The 15,855-nt window shown below is 37.3% G+C and overlaps 1 protein-coding gene across 4 annotated transcripts; it reads left to right on the forward strand.

Moving 5' to 3' along the window:
- The first annotated feature begins 97 nt into the window (after nt 1-97).
- sytl4 (synaptotagmin-like 4) lies at nt 98-15,770 on the forward strand. Of its 4 annotated transcripts, none has more exons than XM_008420654.3 (18): nt 98-2,099; nt 2,196-2,244; nt 3,298-3,488; nt 4,874-5,089; nt 6,500-6,609; nt 6,681-6,780; nt 6,893-7,060; nt 7,875-7,962; nt 8,052-8,142; nt 8,212-8,306; nt 9,072-9,164; nt 9,473-9,639; nt 9,978-10,080; nt 11,123-11,302; nt 12,970-13,078; nt 13,152-13,260; nt 14,037-14,245; nt 15,098-15,770. In XM_008420654.3, the coding sequence occupies exons 3-18, from the start codon at nt 3,370-3,372 to the stop codon at nt 15,244-15,246; spliced, it is 2,106 nt and encodes a 701-aa protein (XP_008418876.1). In that variant the 5' UTR covers nt 98-2,099; nt 2,196-2,244; nt 3,298-3,369; the 3' UTR covers nt 15,247-15,770. The 4 variants fall into 4 exon arrangements, with proteins under 4 accessions (XP_008418876.1, XP_008418879.1, XP_008418878.1 ...); XM_008420657.3 differs by having other exon boundaries at nt 99-2,099; nt 12,973-13,078; XM_008420656.3 differs by lacking the exons at nt 98-2,099; nt 2,196-2,244 and adding exons at nt 2,310-2,546; nt 2,678-2,717.
- Nucleotides 15,771-15,855: the final 85 nt, after the last annotated feature.

The raw sequence follows: 15,855 nt of genomic DNA on the forward strand, positions 1-15,855 counted from the left end.
ATTGTTGAACGATAAATTGTCCCAGAAGTTATTGCACTAAACGATAATATTGTGGTTTTGAGACCATTTCAAGAAAAAATGCAATAACACATTATCAAAGATCAATAAACTTTAAATCCGAATGAATATTTAACACTGGAACTGGAAGACACTTTAAATGTCCAAAATAAACAACAGAAACAACAAATTAAATTAATTATGAAGTTTCTGTAAACAAAATTGTCCTTTAAAAAAGAGGCCAGTTGAGACCAAAACACGAGACTGAAGATTTTAACATCCAGTTTTTGGTAGAAAGAAAAGAGAAAAACAATAAATTATGAAAATGTAAATAATTGATGTTGCTTTAATTTATCATGTGATTAATAGATTTATTGCTCTTTGCAATAGGCCTGGTGTTTTTGAAGTGTAAGCACAGAAGCAAAAAGAACAAAACAGCCAAAACCAGATATCTCTACATTTTATAGCAATTAAAGCAAGTATGAGTTTATAAAAAAATATATTATAAAATAATTTTGAAATCACAAATTGGCCATAAAATACTTAGAATTTTTTTTCTCTGCAGGGTTATTCTAAATAATTAAGCGTTTGATCATATAGTCGAACTCTTTGACTTCTCAAAATAACTTCATATCCTATCACTTGAAATGGTTTTCTAGCCTACCGTGAACATAAATGTATATATTTGATGGAAAACAGAAATTTTTCCCCTTCTGTGTTTTCATGCATGGTTGTCTTTCCTGATGTTATTGATTAATAAGAAACTAACCAGTAACAAACATCATACAAATGATAAATTCAGTGAGATTTTGATTGGTTTAAACCCTGAAAACTTTCATAGAGCAGATGGATTTAGTACAAAGTCTGCATCAGATTTACTAAAAATATCTCTCCTCAAAAAGCTTCAGACTTTAATCAGAACTAGAAGTGAATCTGCTAAAAACCCATTGAATTATTTAGATACATTTCTCAGTCATGAATATTTAAATTAGTTTAGGTATCACTGTGAACTATAGCAAGTCAGAGAAAGGAAGTGAAAGGAGAATCAGTTCGCCGTGTAGACGACTCCCTGCATGCTTTTATTAGCGTGGATATAATGTGAATCACATGCAGAGACCCTCATAATAATCCTATCTGAGCTCGGTTGAGTAGATGAGGGAAGATTTGCTCCCAAAAAAGGGATTTTTCTTCTCGATGATCTGCTAAAGCAAAAGTCAAAGTTGTTTTAAAGAAAAACTGAAGCTTTGTTGGTAGCAACATTCTGAACATATCAACATTATTTCTGGTTACAAAATAGTTTACACTGATCAATATTGCTGCTAAACTGTGACTCCTTTCCTCTCTTTACTTCAAATTAGGATTGACTTTCCTGGAATCCTTATTTTATTTTTGACATTTTTATTTTAAATGTAATGTATAACTAATTTTTAATAAATGCGGCAACAGACACTGGTTAGATTTTAAAAATTTACAGATTTCTTGAAATTGAGCTGTTGGCATGTCTTACAGCAACAGTCTTCAGTCAGAGGCCTCTTCAGAATCACTGCAAGACTGACTGCTACTGGAGTCTCTTCCTGCACACAGCAAAGACTCTGAAGACACTTGGATACAAATTTGGGGGAAAATAAAGTATCTTTGAATTACTTTATCTTTATTAAAATTATTTTGATTACATAAAACTTTAACGAAAAGATGAAAATCAAAAGAAAAAGGGAAAAATGTTAAATGACCATTAAATTATTTCCATTCTTTCAGGAGCTTCTAATGTTTTGTGGGATTTAAGGGAAAATGGAGCTCTTCCCGTTCCAACTTTCTAGCCAAAAGGAAGAAAAAGAGCTGGGATACGAGGAAAAAACAGTTAATGAGCCGATTTTTCCACATTCAGCGTTTCATTCTGTGGTAAACGGAGCAAAAGAAATGCACCTGTCATGGAAAATGTGGAAAGGCGCTCCGACCCGAGTGCTGCAAACTTTCCTTTATCTTCCGGGCAGTGGTTCGGATCCCGCAGGGCAGGAAGAAGAAGAAAACAACACCAGGCATTGGAGCAGGGAGGAATATTAATCAGTCTGGAGGTGCGGTTTGGACCGTGGCGGTGAAACAGGGTGAGTGAAGTTACCTCTACCGGATCGTCTCATGGTTTCTGTATTTTACAGCTCTTCATCGTTTTTTCTATTATTTCCTGTCGTTGTCTCTCACAGTAACCCGAGTCAACGCCGACAGCGGACTGGTGTCGACTTTTACCAACAGGTGTGTGCAGTTCTCACTAATTAACTAGATACTTTTAGACATTTTTATGTCACTGTACCGACTTGCAAGTTTTACCCGTTTCTATGCGACTCAGACCTGTCTGTAGTCGTCGTTAATGTGGATAGTTCGTGTAACTTACGCTGCACTTTAAGACTCTTAACGTAACGTACGTCTACGTCCGACCGTTGGTGCCGTTAAAGGCTAACGGTGGGCTTCATTAAACGGGCTTTAATCTCCAGATTTCATACATGTTTAACCTAAACCGGCTAGTTTTAAAGACCATCTGAGCGTTGTAGTCACTTGTGAGTTTAAATCTGTTCTTATTTGCATTATCTACTTGCCAATAGCTTTATTAGACATGCATATACATCGTGGTAAACCATGATAAACTTTATTAGCAGCAGTTCTCCTTGTCTTTTGTTACAATCACCAGTTCCTGGTAGAGTTTTTATCACCCAGAAGTTGCCCTACAGGTACTGTTTAACTGTTGGCATTCAAACTATGAGGAAAAAGTTGCCTGGGTTATTCCAGTAATGTTTCCTTTTGCTTTAAGGTAACTCGAATTTAAATGAAGCTCTTATTTAAGACGGGAATGTGGTGTACTATAAAACTGATGTTGAGTTTAAACAAATGATTATGCTGTTGAACTCCTCCCTGCTCTCTGTATCTTTGGTGGGAACCCGCCATGATGGCCAAGTTCATGTTGTTTCAGCCTTCATTAATCAAAACATTTAACCCCAGCAGAGGATGTCTATGGGATATTTAAATCCGCCTGCTTCTTTTTATGCATTTGTTTGTTTTTTTTTAGGTGGGAAACTGCATGTCGTGATCCTTTTTCAGAATTTCTGACTAAAGTGCTGTGGGAAATATGTCTACATCAAGATTTACTCAAATACCTTTTTTTTTATCATTTGAAATGCAGTTTAATCTTAATAGCATGAAGCATTCAGTCCATTTGGTTTTTCTGGGTTTTAAATGAACCACATCCTGCTGAGTTGAGCTACAGGTTCTGTCGAGCACTGCAGAAACTTTCTACTGGTATCTTGTCTGCAGGCTCCTTGTGTCAATGTGCCATCCATAAAGTCGACCCAGTTCTCCTGAGCTGACCGTTCTTAGTAAGACACGATGCTGGAGGCTCCTGATTTGATCAACCTGGGCTTCCTGTCCGATTCGGAACGGGAGCTTATCCTGGAAGTGCTGCGTCGGGATGAGGAGCTGAGGACGGTGGAAGACAAACGAGTACGGTGAGAAGAGACCAGAGAGTACCAAAACATGTTACGTTTTCATGGCCAGGAGATTTAGACTTTGGGGTTCCCTTAATTTTATGCTCCTCTTGTGACACAGTAAGTTATATTTTAAAGATTACCATGAAAATATTTTACATCAGTATATTTGTAAGTACTATGATGAACTTCTGTCTTTAGCTGGCTTAGCTTACTGTTTTCAAATCCGTAAATAGTAGTTTTAGCTTATAAAAGTCTGAAAAAACATGGAAATGTTTCTCTTTTTCCATCCCATCTATGCAAAGTAGGTTGTGTTGCAATATGTATGCAAATTAGTAAGGTTACAAAAATAACTTCACTTAGGAGGAAACAATAACATTAAATTCTGACAGGATTTTAACACCAGAAAGTTTAAACATTTTAAGAAACTAAATTATGTGCAATTGTCTTGTTATTTGACACATTTTGTTAAAGGAAAATTATTCCTTCCCTTCCACTCTTCTCATTATTTTTCCATCCATTTTGCAATCATCCTTTCATTTCTCCATTCAGTTTTCTATTAGTCCATCTATTAGTTCACCAATTTCAATCACTTAATGGCTACAGTTTGGATGTCTTTATTCGGTAATAACATTCACACTGAAGAGTGCTGCCTTCATTGCAGACTGGTAGCATTTAGGATGGCGCTAAATGCTACGTGAGCTTTTAGGTAGCAAAAGAAGATCCATCAAATTCGTGTGTTCTCTTTTACTGGTGCACCTTTTCCTTCCACTCAACTTTCTTTCAATATTCCTGGATACAGAACTGTGTGAGCAACAAGCTTCTTTAGCAGTGACTGTTTACGGCTGCATCTTCTGGAGCATTAATGATGCAATGTCTGGTCAGTAGTTTTTACCTGTGAAGACGGTGTCTAAGCTTTGCAGGTGTTTTTATTTACCGTATTTCATGGTTCATGTCCATTGGTATGAATTAACATTTAACACGTCAGTCAAAACATGAGTCACAAAGAGGGGAAAAAAGCACTTAAGTCACACTGGACTATAGGTTGCAGAACCAGCCAACTATGAAAAAAAGTGCTACTTATGTTCTGGAAAATATGGAAATTATTGATGTGAAACTGAGTTTTCTCTATTTAACTTTTAATTTAGATACATAATTTTGAATTTTTATTATGTGTAAACCACAATGATCATATTAAAAGGCTTGGAATGTTTTAGTGTATAATGAGTTTTTTTCATGCACAACATTCACATTTTTTCAGATGTACTTGTATTCTTTGTATTGTTGTTTTTTTTCTTAACTTTTCCAGTTGCATTTTCTTTATTGAAAGCACATATAGAATATTCCTGAGCTCCCTGCCTGCATTAATGCTCAGTTGAAGTGGCGGTTTTGGTTATTTGTCTCAGGAAGCTGAAGTCGGAGTTGCTGGAGGTCAAACGGAAAGGGGCCAAGCGCAGCGGTGAAAGTTACAGCGAGCGGAGCTGTGGCCGATGCCAGGAGCCTCTGAGTCGTCTGTCGGTTTTCTCCAACCAGTGTAAAATATGCAATCACTACGTGTGCCGAAACTGCCAAGCAGTCCTGCCCAATGGATCCTGGTTGTGCAGCGTGTGTATCAAAGAAACGTAAGAGCGGTTTGGTTCATAGCTTCCCTCATCCTTGCATATCTGCCGTCGTTGATATTACTGCATTTGTTCAAAATGACTCAATTTTTCAAAGACTTGAGTGAATTTGTAGATTTTTGTTTATTATTATTTGTTTTGTTGCAAATGAAAACGCCTCCATCCTTTCTGCCATTGATTTAAATCCGTGGTGTCCAACCAAAATCCCCAATCTGAAAATATTCAGGGTCCAAAATCTTTTTTTTTTTTTCTTTTTTTTTTTCCTAGATTACAAATGCCAAAATATTTTTGTGTATTTTTTCTGTTTTATCTGCACAATATTAAGGCAAACGTAAAATATTAAGTTTGCAGTTATTTCATTTTTTGGACTTATTTTCCATTTTAAAATGTTTTTAGTTTATTGCCAGCAATGAAAGTAAGATTTTTATTTTACAGTCTTTACTGTATTTAGCTAAATGTAAAGGAAGAATGTGCCAAAGTCTGTTTTTGAGTAAAAACATCCTCAATGTTTGTGGCTCGATTAATCACATAATTAATGAAAGCTAACTCAAGGAAAATTATTTGCGTTGTACTTAACATTTTCTGTTTAAGATGAAATAAACTTGCCATGGAAAATGTCCTCCTATAAAAATGACTAAAAGTGCTGGATGACCAAACTTCTTGTATTGGAGTTGGGGGCCACATAATATTAATCCAAGGGCCACAAACAAACTGAGCAGCAGCTCATTGGAGAGGGACCGAGTTTCTGTTACTGCAGCACTGCTGGCAGAAGAAATCAGGCTTTTTTGACAAATGTAAATTTATCAGCTTGTACCTATTGATGCAAATGAGCATCTTTAAGTAATTAATTTTGCAGGATAAATTGCATTTAGATATTGATGATTGTGACATCCCTAATAGACACATGAAACCAGTGACTACGGTTATGTGGTGACAGAAATATAAAGTTGTCATCAGCATACATGCATACAGAACCTATAAAGATTATTCACTGTCTTGGAGGTTTTAAGGTTAAAACATCCAAGGAGATGAATCCTTTTGGTAGGCAAAATGTCAGATTACGCAATTATATGTTGAATGAAAATGCAGCTAATGATGAGATGTTGTGCTCCACACTCTGATCTGAGGGGAGCAGGTAGAAATGGCCAAAAAGTGACCCAAGAATAGACCTTTGAGGACCCTAAGATAATTCAAAGTGTTCTACACAAAATTAAGATGTTAAACTAAAAACACTCTTTAATCTACTGCAAAAATTCAGCCTTGATTTGCTACAATCGGCACAATACCACTGACTTTTTATTCAGAAGTTGCGTCACCAGCCCCTGCTGCTGTGTATCCAACTAAATATTCATGCCTAGTGTGTATAAATTCCTGTTTCCACACTCCTCTGAATGTGTTTGTAATAAATTTCAGGGACGTAAAGAAGAGGACGGGCGATTGGTTCTACGATCAAAGAGTTAATCGTTTCTCTATGAATCCTGGACATGACCTCGTGAGGGTCTCCCTGAAAAAGAGACCACCAGGTTAGTTAAGCACAGGAACCAGACATGGGCTTCAGTGGTTCTGATTCTAACAGTTTGTTTTATACTTATAGCGAGGAAACGTGAAACAGCAGGAGAGAAACTCTTGAGAACTACAGTTCTTCCCAAACCAGTGCCTCTGTCCAGACAGAAAAATCCGCTCGCTGACACAGAGTGAGTCTTCATTCTTCATCATTCTCGTGGTTTTCTGAAGGATTAGTGTGAGCTTTCTCACAACGCGCAGGAAGGAATATTTCACAACTATTTGTTACATTTTCATTGACAGTCAGTCAAGGGAGCATTCAGGATCTATTGCTTCAAGGGAATCTCTTGAACCAAAGGATAATGTTTCTGCAAAGCCTCCCCGCAGTGACACAGAGTCTGCAGAAAACGTCAGCATCCTTAGCACTAAAACCGAGACTGAATCCGGCCGGGCAACTCCTGAGCAACCGAGGTAAATTCACAGTTTAACACCGTTTAGACTCGCCTTCAAATAAAAAGTGAAGTGGAAACTGAAATCGTAACTCGTATTATTTACATGTACTTTATACTGTTTCCCTGAAATTCTCTTTATTTGACAAAATTCAAAGATTTAGGAATGAATTCAAGCATATGTGACCATTTTACCAATGATGTATAAAAATAGAGATGAATAACTAGAGGTGCACCGGTTTATCAGGCAGCCGATCTCCTTAATTTTGGGAGACCAGAGATCGGCTGATATTTACATGTGCAGCTGATCTTATCTGCCTCGGCGAAGGTTTAAAAATCAACCACCATCCTCTTCTGCTCTCCCATGAGAGGTTTGACTGACAGACTGGCCCATCATGTCTGCCCATTCAGTTAACATGGTCACCTCACTGTAGGCACCAACTTTATTGTTATATTTAATGAAATTTCAGACAAAACAAATCAGGTCAGTCTTTTTCAAGATTGGTAAATGGCAATCAGCCAGAAAACTGCAATCGGTGCTAAAAATAACCACAGCTTTTTTTAAATGAATGAATGGGAGTTGAATTATAAGAACAACTCCAATTTGAACTATAGAACATTTCCAAAATGTCACCTGAAGTAAGGCTTTAATTTCTGGAATGTCTTGGTAAGTTTTAAGTTCAGGGATGTTAATTATTTTTCAAACTAGAAACAGAGTTCACAAATCTCAGGATTGTTGGTCAGATATTTATTTCTCTTGTTTTGTGTGTTTTGAGTAGCTGAATAAAGCTGCACATTTCCGAAGCGTCTCTTTCAGTAGATGTGTTTTCCTGCAGAGCTCGCAGCTCCGTTGCCTCCAGTCCCACGGCGTCGGGCAGAACGGACGTTGTCAGAACTGAAAGCGGCAGCTCAAACACCAGCTTTGTAAGGACTTTTACTTCGATCTTAAGTGATTGTGTTTTTATGCATGTGTGTATATTTTTTTTAATTGCTTTACCATTTTTGTTCTGGAGGCTCCGGATATGAAACCCCTCAATGCGAACTTTGACCTGGAAGTTGAACGACTCTTCAAGAAAAGCGTCAAAATAGACCCAAAACCCAAAGGTTGTTGATCCCATTTAGAAAAACTATTATTTTATTATATCTACCTAACTTCAGTTTTTATTCTATTAGAGTGTTTATCAACACTTGACTTGCGTGACAGTGGTGAGAAACCAGAGGCTTCGATGGGCAAGCGAAGCCGCTCAGTTCCAGGCTTGGACATAAAGGTAAGTGGTGAATATTATCGATTATTTATAGAATCATTATTGTATCATTTCTTTCTGGTTCTGATCAGGAATCTCTGTCTGTGATGCAATCATTTAAAATACCTTTACTGGCACAGTGGAGTAATTGATTGGGTTTGGATGTTTCCACTTTTTGCTTATGCTTCATTACTGCATGTACTGAACAGGCCTGTCATGATAAAAAATTTTACTGGACGAGAAATTGTCCCAGAAGTTATTGTGATAAACGATAATATTGTTATCGTTTATCACAATGGTAATGGTATAATAATGGAAAAACATTTTCTCAAAGGTCAATAAACTTTAAATTCTAATGAACATTTAAAACTGGAACTGGAAGACATTTTAAATAAACAAAGCAACAGAAACAAATAAAATAAATTATGAAGTCTCTGTAAGCAAACATTATCCTTTTAATAAATAAAAAAAACAAAGCTAGCTGAGACCAAAACACCAGACTGCAGAGTTTTTATCATCCAGTTTTTGGTAGAAATAGAGAAAAGAGAAAAGCAATAAATCATGCAAATTGAGTTTGTTTTAATTTATCACAATTGATTATTTATTGTGACAGGCTCAGTACTGAAAATGTAATCTTGTCTATGATGGATAACGGTGAAACATACGTGACCAGAAAAATTCAAACTACCCGATTGAACCTGGATCACTCGAGCTGCTGTTGACATTATGATGAACTCGGCTTTATAGTGTGACTGTTGTGTTTATTTAAATGTTTTTATGACCACACAGGAAGATGAGGAGGAGGAGGAAGATATCGACCGTTTGGTCAACTTTCATAAAATGTCGATGGTCAGAAGTACCTCCAGTCTGCAGAGTTCAAAGGTATCAATGCTCTAACATTTCTTACAGCAGGCGCAGCTGATATCAGCTAATCTACATGAGCATCGTTAACCTCAGGATTTCCTGCCTCCAGTTCGGAAATCCTGAGCTCATCTAAAACGCCAGCTTACTCAGTTTTGATATGAATTATCTTAAAGAAAATGGCAAATTCTTGCATGCTTAAACAGAATTTGGATAACAAGAAAACACTGTTGGTCCTTTAGGAAATGTCTGAGCAGTGGTTATTTAAAAATCAATATTTGCTTTAAAATGCAGACATTATTACAGACTCTTAACGTCTGTTTGTGCAGAGCATGACAAGTATTTACAGTGAATCCGGAGACTTTGACAGAGTGGAGGTGAGCGGCGACATCGTGTTTTCTCTGAAGTACGATGAACACACACAGAGCCTCCATGTGTTCATCAAGCAGTGCAACAGTCTGGCCTACGCCGACGCATCGCGGCTGGTTTCCAACCCGTGAGTGTTAAACTTCCAACTGTACGACACAAAAACTGTGACAAATAAAATCCTGGACTTGTTGAGCAGCAGGACTGATGGTCTCTGTGCGTTTCTGATGTGCAAACACGCCTCAGCAACGTTTCCACAGCTTTGATCAGTTTAGATAAGAGGCTGTTCTGTTTACACAGGCTCGATTCTTGCATCCCTCTGGTGATTAGCTGAGCTTCACAGGAAATTGTATGTTAACATTCACCTCAGCATTTGGTCAGGAAATGCTGCAGAAGACCAGCAGTTGTTCCTTGGAAAAACCTAAGCTTCTTTCATTCTTTTTTTTTTTCCTCTGTTTTGTGTTTCAGTTATGTGAAATGTTACCTGCTGCCAGACAAATCACGTCAAAGCAAGAGAAAAACCATCATCAAGAAAAACACCATCAACCCTGTCTACAATGAAACTATAAAGGTGAACTTTGCATTTTGGCTTAAAGAAAACTTCAGAGTTGGTTTTCTTGCACTGCTCCAAGTAATGACCGCACCCACTCTGACCCTAGGATCTGTGTTTACTTTGCAGATAAGTACAGCTATTGTCAAATATTGATTTTTGGTCCTGCTTTCAGTAGAGGCAGCTGAAACACAAACAGAGCAGTTTACATGGAAATTAGTTGAAATATTTGATAGAAATAGGTGTTGAATATGCAGTCATTTTGAATTTTAGGTACAAGTTAAGAAACTTTAAATTTGTTTTGTTTTGCGTTCATGATCTTTATCATTACATCTCCACCAGACGAGCTTCTACAGGATGTCCACGCTTCCTTAAAAAGTCTGAAATTTGTGTATAAAAAGTTAAGGCCTTAAAATGTCTTAAATTTATTTTAAAAATGTAAGTTGGCCTTAGATACATCAGTCTTGTATGTATGTTATTATTTTCTCTGACTTTTTTTATACATTTTTTTTTTTTTAGAGTCAAGTTTTATACTTGAATTTTTTGGCAATGTTGAGAGGTTTTATTATGACTCTTTGCATTATTTAGCCTCTTCAGAGCCTCCATATGTTATCAGTCTGTTAAAGATAGTATTACCGATAGCAGTACAATTTGCACAATGCCTGTTTTTTTATTGGAGAAAGTTATTAAAAACAAGTTTTTGTCTAAATTAAGGTGAATTTATGGTTCCTTTTTCCACATAATGTAACCGGTAGTGCTTTTGATTAAAAAAATAATAATGTGATCGGTATCGGTGATCGGTATCGGTGATACCGGGTAATCGGAATCGGTATCGGCAGGAAAAAACCTGATCGGCACATCTCAAATTTTTTTGTGTTCCACTGTTTTTAACTAAACAGTTGTGATGCCCATTTCAAAAAGTTTAAAATATGATTTTCTTTTTGCACATTTCTGTCTTGCTACAGGTATTAAATTTCACTGTTAATGGACTTAAAAAGTTTTGAATTTGAATGTGTGACACCTTCAGAAACCCTCCTTTAATTATCTGATTTTTGCTGTCTAGTACTCCATCGTCCGTTCTCAGCTTGTTAACCGCTGCCTGATGATATCGGTGTGGCATCAGGGTCGCCTCAGCCGTAACGCCTTCCTGGGAGAGGTGCAGGTCGCTCTGGACTGCAGAGACCTGGAGTCGGGACGTGAGGAACAAATGGCTCTCATGGGAAAGCCACCTCTCATGGGAAAGGTAGACTAAAGAGACGATTCTGTCCTGAAACGAGGTTTTCTGGTGGATGATGGGTGTTTTCTCTGTAGTTTATATCCTACCTATTACCAGAACATCTGAGGGGAAAACAAAGCTTACAGAAAATGTAAATATCTCACAGAACCTGGAGTTTGGAAACCAGATTCTTCCTTCTTTTTCTAAGGTTGATCTAAAGCTGGCCTGCTGACCACAGGCCTTTATTTGGGCTTCCTACACAGTCTGGAAAGTTACAAAATTTGATCTAAAAGCTTTTATAGATGGAGCACTAATCAGGAAAAAGAGTTGTATTTTTCCTGACTGATAAAAATATTTTTACCAGTAGTTTCTAAAGCAGCTATCTTGGCTTTCTTAGTTCAAGTGTCCTGCCTTACAAGTAACTTTTCAACAAGATACCAGAGCTTGTTTTTAATTAGTAATTTCTTAATTTTGAGAAATGAGAGAGTACTAGTTTTATCTGCAAATTATTTCACTTATAACTAGTGCTTAAGGAATTATTGACTTGAAACAAGCCGTTTCGCTAAAAGTTGTTTGTAAGTTAGTTTTATTTATTTTTTTCTACATGTTTACATGTATAGAAATATTTGCCATAAACTTTTTGTCAAGGTTTTTACTTTAGAAATGGGAAGGAACTCTAGCAATCTGAGTTTGGAAAAGTCTAGAATATTCTTTAAAAATGTGTGAAAACCTGGTATAGTTATTAATCTGTTAAATATCACTAAGTCGTTTCCTGTTTTACCTGAGGTTATAAGTATTATAATTTATGCAGGCAATAACTTTTTTTATTAAGAGGCATCGCCAGAATAGATTTCATATTACTGATGATTTAGCAACCAGTAGTTTTTTCTTAAATGCCTCTGAAATAAGATTTTCCTGCCATTAGTCCAAAACTCCCTGCAGCCATAATCTGTCTTGGAAAATCTTTAAAATTACAGGCCACTTTTAAAGACATTTATACTGGAGCGCATTGAAGGTTTCTTTGTGGTAAATTTTACCTCAGATAGTTATGAGTGTCTAAAAAAGTTTGAGGTTTGAACTTAAGTTCTCAGTAAATGCAGCACCTTCAGTCTGTTTCTGTGCTGCTCGTACGTCACCGATGTGGCAGAAACATTGATCAGCAGCAGCAGCAACTGAATAATGGAGCCAGCAGAGAAATTTGATGTTTTTAAAACAGGAGACAGTCCAGTTGCTCTTCCTCTTTACTTTTAGTCAGAGACCAGCAAAACCTGCAATCAAGCTCAAGTTGAACTTTTTATTTTTAACAAAATCAGAAATAATTTCTCACTTTTCATCCAACCCTTTTTATTCCTTGGACCACGGTCTGCTTTGGAAATAAATATTTTAATTATAATGTAATGTAATAAAAACAAATCTAATCTTTTATAGGTGTTTTAAATGGCTGCATTTCTCTTTTTCTTACTGGGATTACTGAGAACTGTCGCCAAGAGAAACGGATGAATATTTCACATATATTTGGCTGTTGCAACATATCAGCTAAAAGCCATGTTCATGAAATCCTTAATATGTTTTAGTGTGAGTATATTTCTGCTTTAAAGTAGTAACTGTACCAGCTGAGCCACCCAGTCCTGATGAACCTTGTTTTGTTTTTTGGTCACATTCATGTTTTGGTTCCTAAATGTTTCTGACTTTAGCAGACAGGGTCGGCTGTGCCAGCTTCGCCGTTTGCTCAGTACAAAGGAGAGCTGGTGATCTCACTGAAATATGTCGCGCCCAAAAAGACGACCGCAGAAAAGGTCAAAGGTAACATCTCAGAAGCCAGCTTGTTTCCATGCACTTTAAACTCTTCCTATCAGGTTTTGTTTCTTATTTTCAGGTAAAAAAGCGCCGCCTGTGGAAAGTGGAGAGCTGCATGTCTTGATTAAAGAAGCGAAGAACCTGATGGCAATGAAAGCCGGAGGAACGTCTGACAGCTTTGTGAAAGGGTGCGTCACACGACTCAGGAAGGGAACTGATAGCGATTCATTATCGATCCCACTTATTGATTCCCATTGAGTTGGGAAATAAACTCTTTAATTCAAAATATGCACCATGATGTATTCGATTGAAACAAAATGAAAACTTGCTTAAACAACAAGAATCCGTGTGTCAAACATTTTAACATAGGATGCAACTTTCTGCACATCAACACTTTTTGTACTTTTAATATAACAAACAAGCCTCATCTGAAAATATATTCTAATTTATTGAATGTGACTGAATGTTGGAGATTATTCGTTCAGTGTGGCTCTAACATTAACACAATAATGTGGAGGAGTTTAACGTTACCTGGAACTTTTACAGCAGAAGACGCTGTGCTCAGAGAGTCACCGCTGTTGCTAAGCAACGTATCAACCACTTTCCATTCGTACAAATCTGCTCCATTTGTGTGGTGAACTGTTTGAGGATGATGGCGGTATTTACTCCTTTCATTGTGATTAAAGTTCTGACCATGTTCCAACCCGCCATAGTTTTGTCTTTTTTTGAGAAATATAAATATATTTTGACGCCATCTTGAATATTTTCTAATTTAAAATACGAAGCATGTGCAAAATGTCATCACGCAAATGCATTACAGGAACCAATAAGTGGATTCGTTAAGCAGGCAGCTTAACAAATTCAAGAAACTGAACTACTGTGAACTGATTCCCATCCTTATGGTGGCTTTCACATTTATTGAAACATTTCTTAATTAACTTGGTTTGTATTTGTGGCTCTGCAGGCACTTGTTCCCGTCTAAGGCGAAGAGCACAAAGAGGAAGACCGACATCGTGAAGAAGAACCTGAACCCCCAGTATAACAGCACGTTTGTGTACAAAGAGCTGAGTCTGGAGCAGCTGAGAGAGATGTGCCTGGAGTTGACGGTGTGGGACCGAGAGGCTATGCTGAGCAACGAGTTCCTGGGAGGAGTTCGCCTCAGCTCAGGAAAAGGTAAAAACCTGATGTTTCCGTTTTCAGCTTGACCAGAAAATCCAAAAATGCCAACCAGAACTTCATCAGGTTAATCAAATTAAGTGTTGTCAGGGTGTAAAACCGGAATGCTAGCAAATCCTGATTCATACTAATAGATGTACAGCATTTTAAAGGGGCAGTATTATATAAAATTTATTTTAGCTTTAAATTATGTTATTTCCTCATCAAAAACATACCTGGAGTGTTTCCTTGATTCTCTCATGCTTGAGAAATCCTTTAATCTCTATGGCAACCATTCAGCTGTGCAAAACGCCTGGGTGGACTTGGCACCGCCTTCAAGGCGCAGCTCCACCTCCGAGCCGCAGTTTTCAACCTTCTGATCTTTCCCCAAATCCTTCAAACTAGCCAGCAGCATTTGGCAAACACCTGGTGGAGCTGCACTTCTGCTGAGCTCATTATACGAACTACTTCTCAGTTCAACACTGGTAAAAACGTAATAGAGGAGCAATGTTGTGAAGAGACAGAGGCTCCATTGCTAAATGTGTTGAATTGCAAAGTAAGCCTTATGAAAATCCTGTTTATTCCAAATGACTTAAAATTACAACTGAAAGTAGCATAGTTACTTAATGGTGCCATAAAAACAGATAAAAATTTAATTTTAATCATTTTAGTACTAACAGATGAGCTCTTTATTTCTACATAATGGAAATAACTTTGTATGTAGGTCTTAATTTTCCAGGTTGGTTTACTGTAAGATTATCACTGCTTCTCTTTTTTTTTTTTTTTTTCTCTCGTGTGTGAACATAATATGAGTCAAAGGAATTTTCCATCATGGATCATAACGGATGCCGTGTAATCTTCGCACTGCAGGCTCTGTAAAAATGGGAAAAGAGGAAGTGGAGCTGGAGTCTGTGGGAGAGGAGATCAGCCTGTGGCAGAAGATGATGCAGTACCCCGACTCGTGGGCAGAGGGCACTCTTCCACTGCGTTCCTCAATGGGAAAGACGAAGGGTAAATGAGGGCAGAGCTGAAAATGATCTGATGTGATGAGCTCTGGCCTCAGAGACAAACGGGAGTCTGGATTCATTGGAGAAACCAAACTTATCGGACCAGAAGCTCGGTGCTGCAGTTTTACCGTCTGCTCACTCCTCCCTCTCTGTACGGGACTCGGCTTATTTCACCGACTCCTGATTGGCGTTACTATTGAAAATGTACCACAGCATCACACTTAGTCACTTTTTCAAACTCTGACTGTATGTATTACTATTTAAAATCATGTAGGACACAGAAGTTTCTTAATTTTTCAAGCTTGTCTTTATAATCGTTTACAGAAGAACACTATGAAGGAAAACCATTATAAACCGGTATTATGGAGGATTTCTGGGTTTGGATGAAAACCACCAATGTGCTTTATTCTTATTACTGTTATATTTATAGAACTTCAATTAAAGGCTTTATTTTAATAAAATAACTAAGTTTATTAAGATTTTCTTTTTGGAGTGTTATCAGTTACATCTATTGACCCAATAAAAGTTAAACCCATCGTGTTCTCATCTCAACTTTTTTCTATTTGCATCCAACGCGGGGTGGAAACATTTAATTGACTTACAGTTAATTGTCGATTTGAT

This window comes from Poecilia reticulata, chromosome 10, assembly GCF_904066995.2.
Source record: "Poecilia reticulata chromosome 10, P_reticulata-male-v2, whole genome shotgun sequence".
NCBI lineage: Eukaryota > Metazoa > Chordata > Actinopteri > Cyprinodontiformes > Poeciliidae > Poecilia > Poecilia reticulata.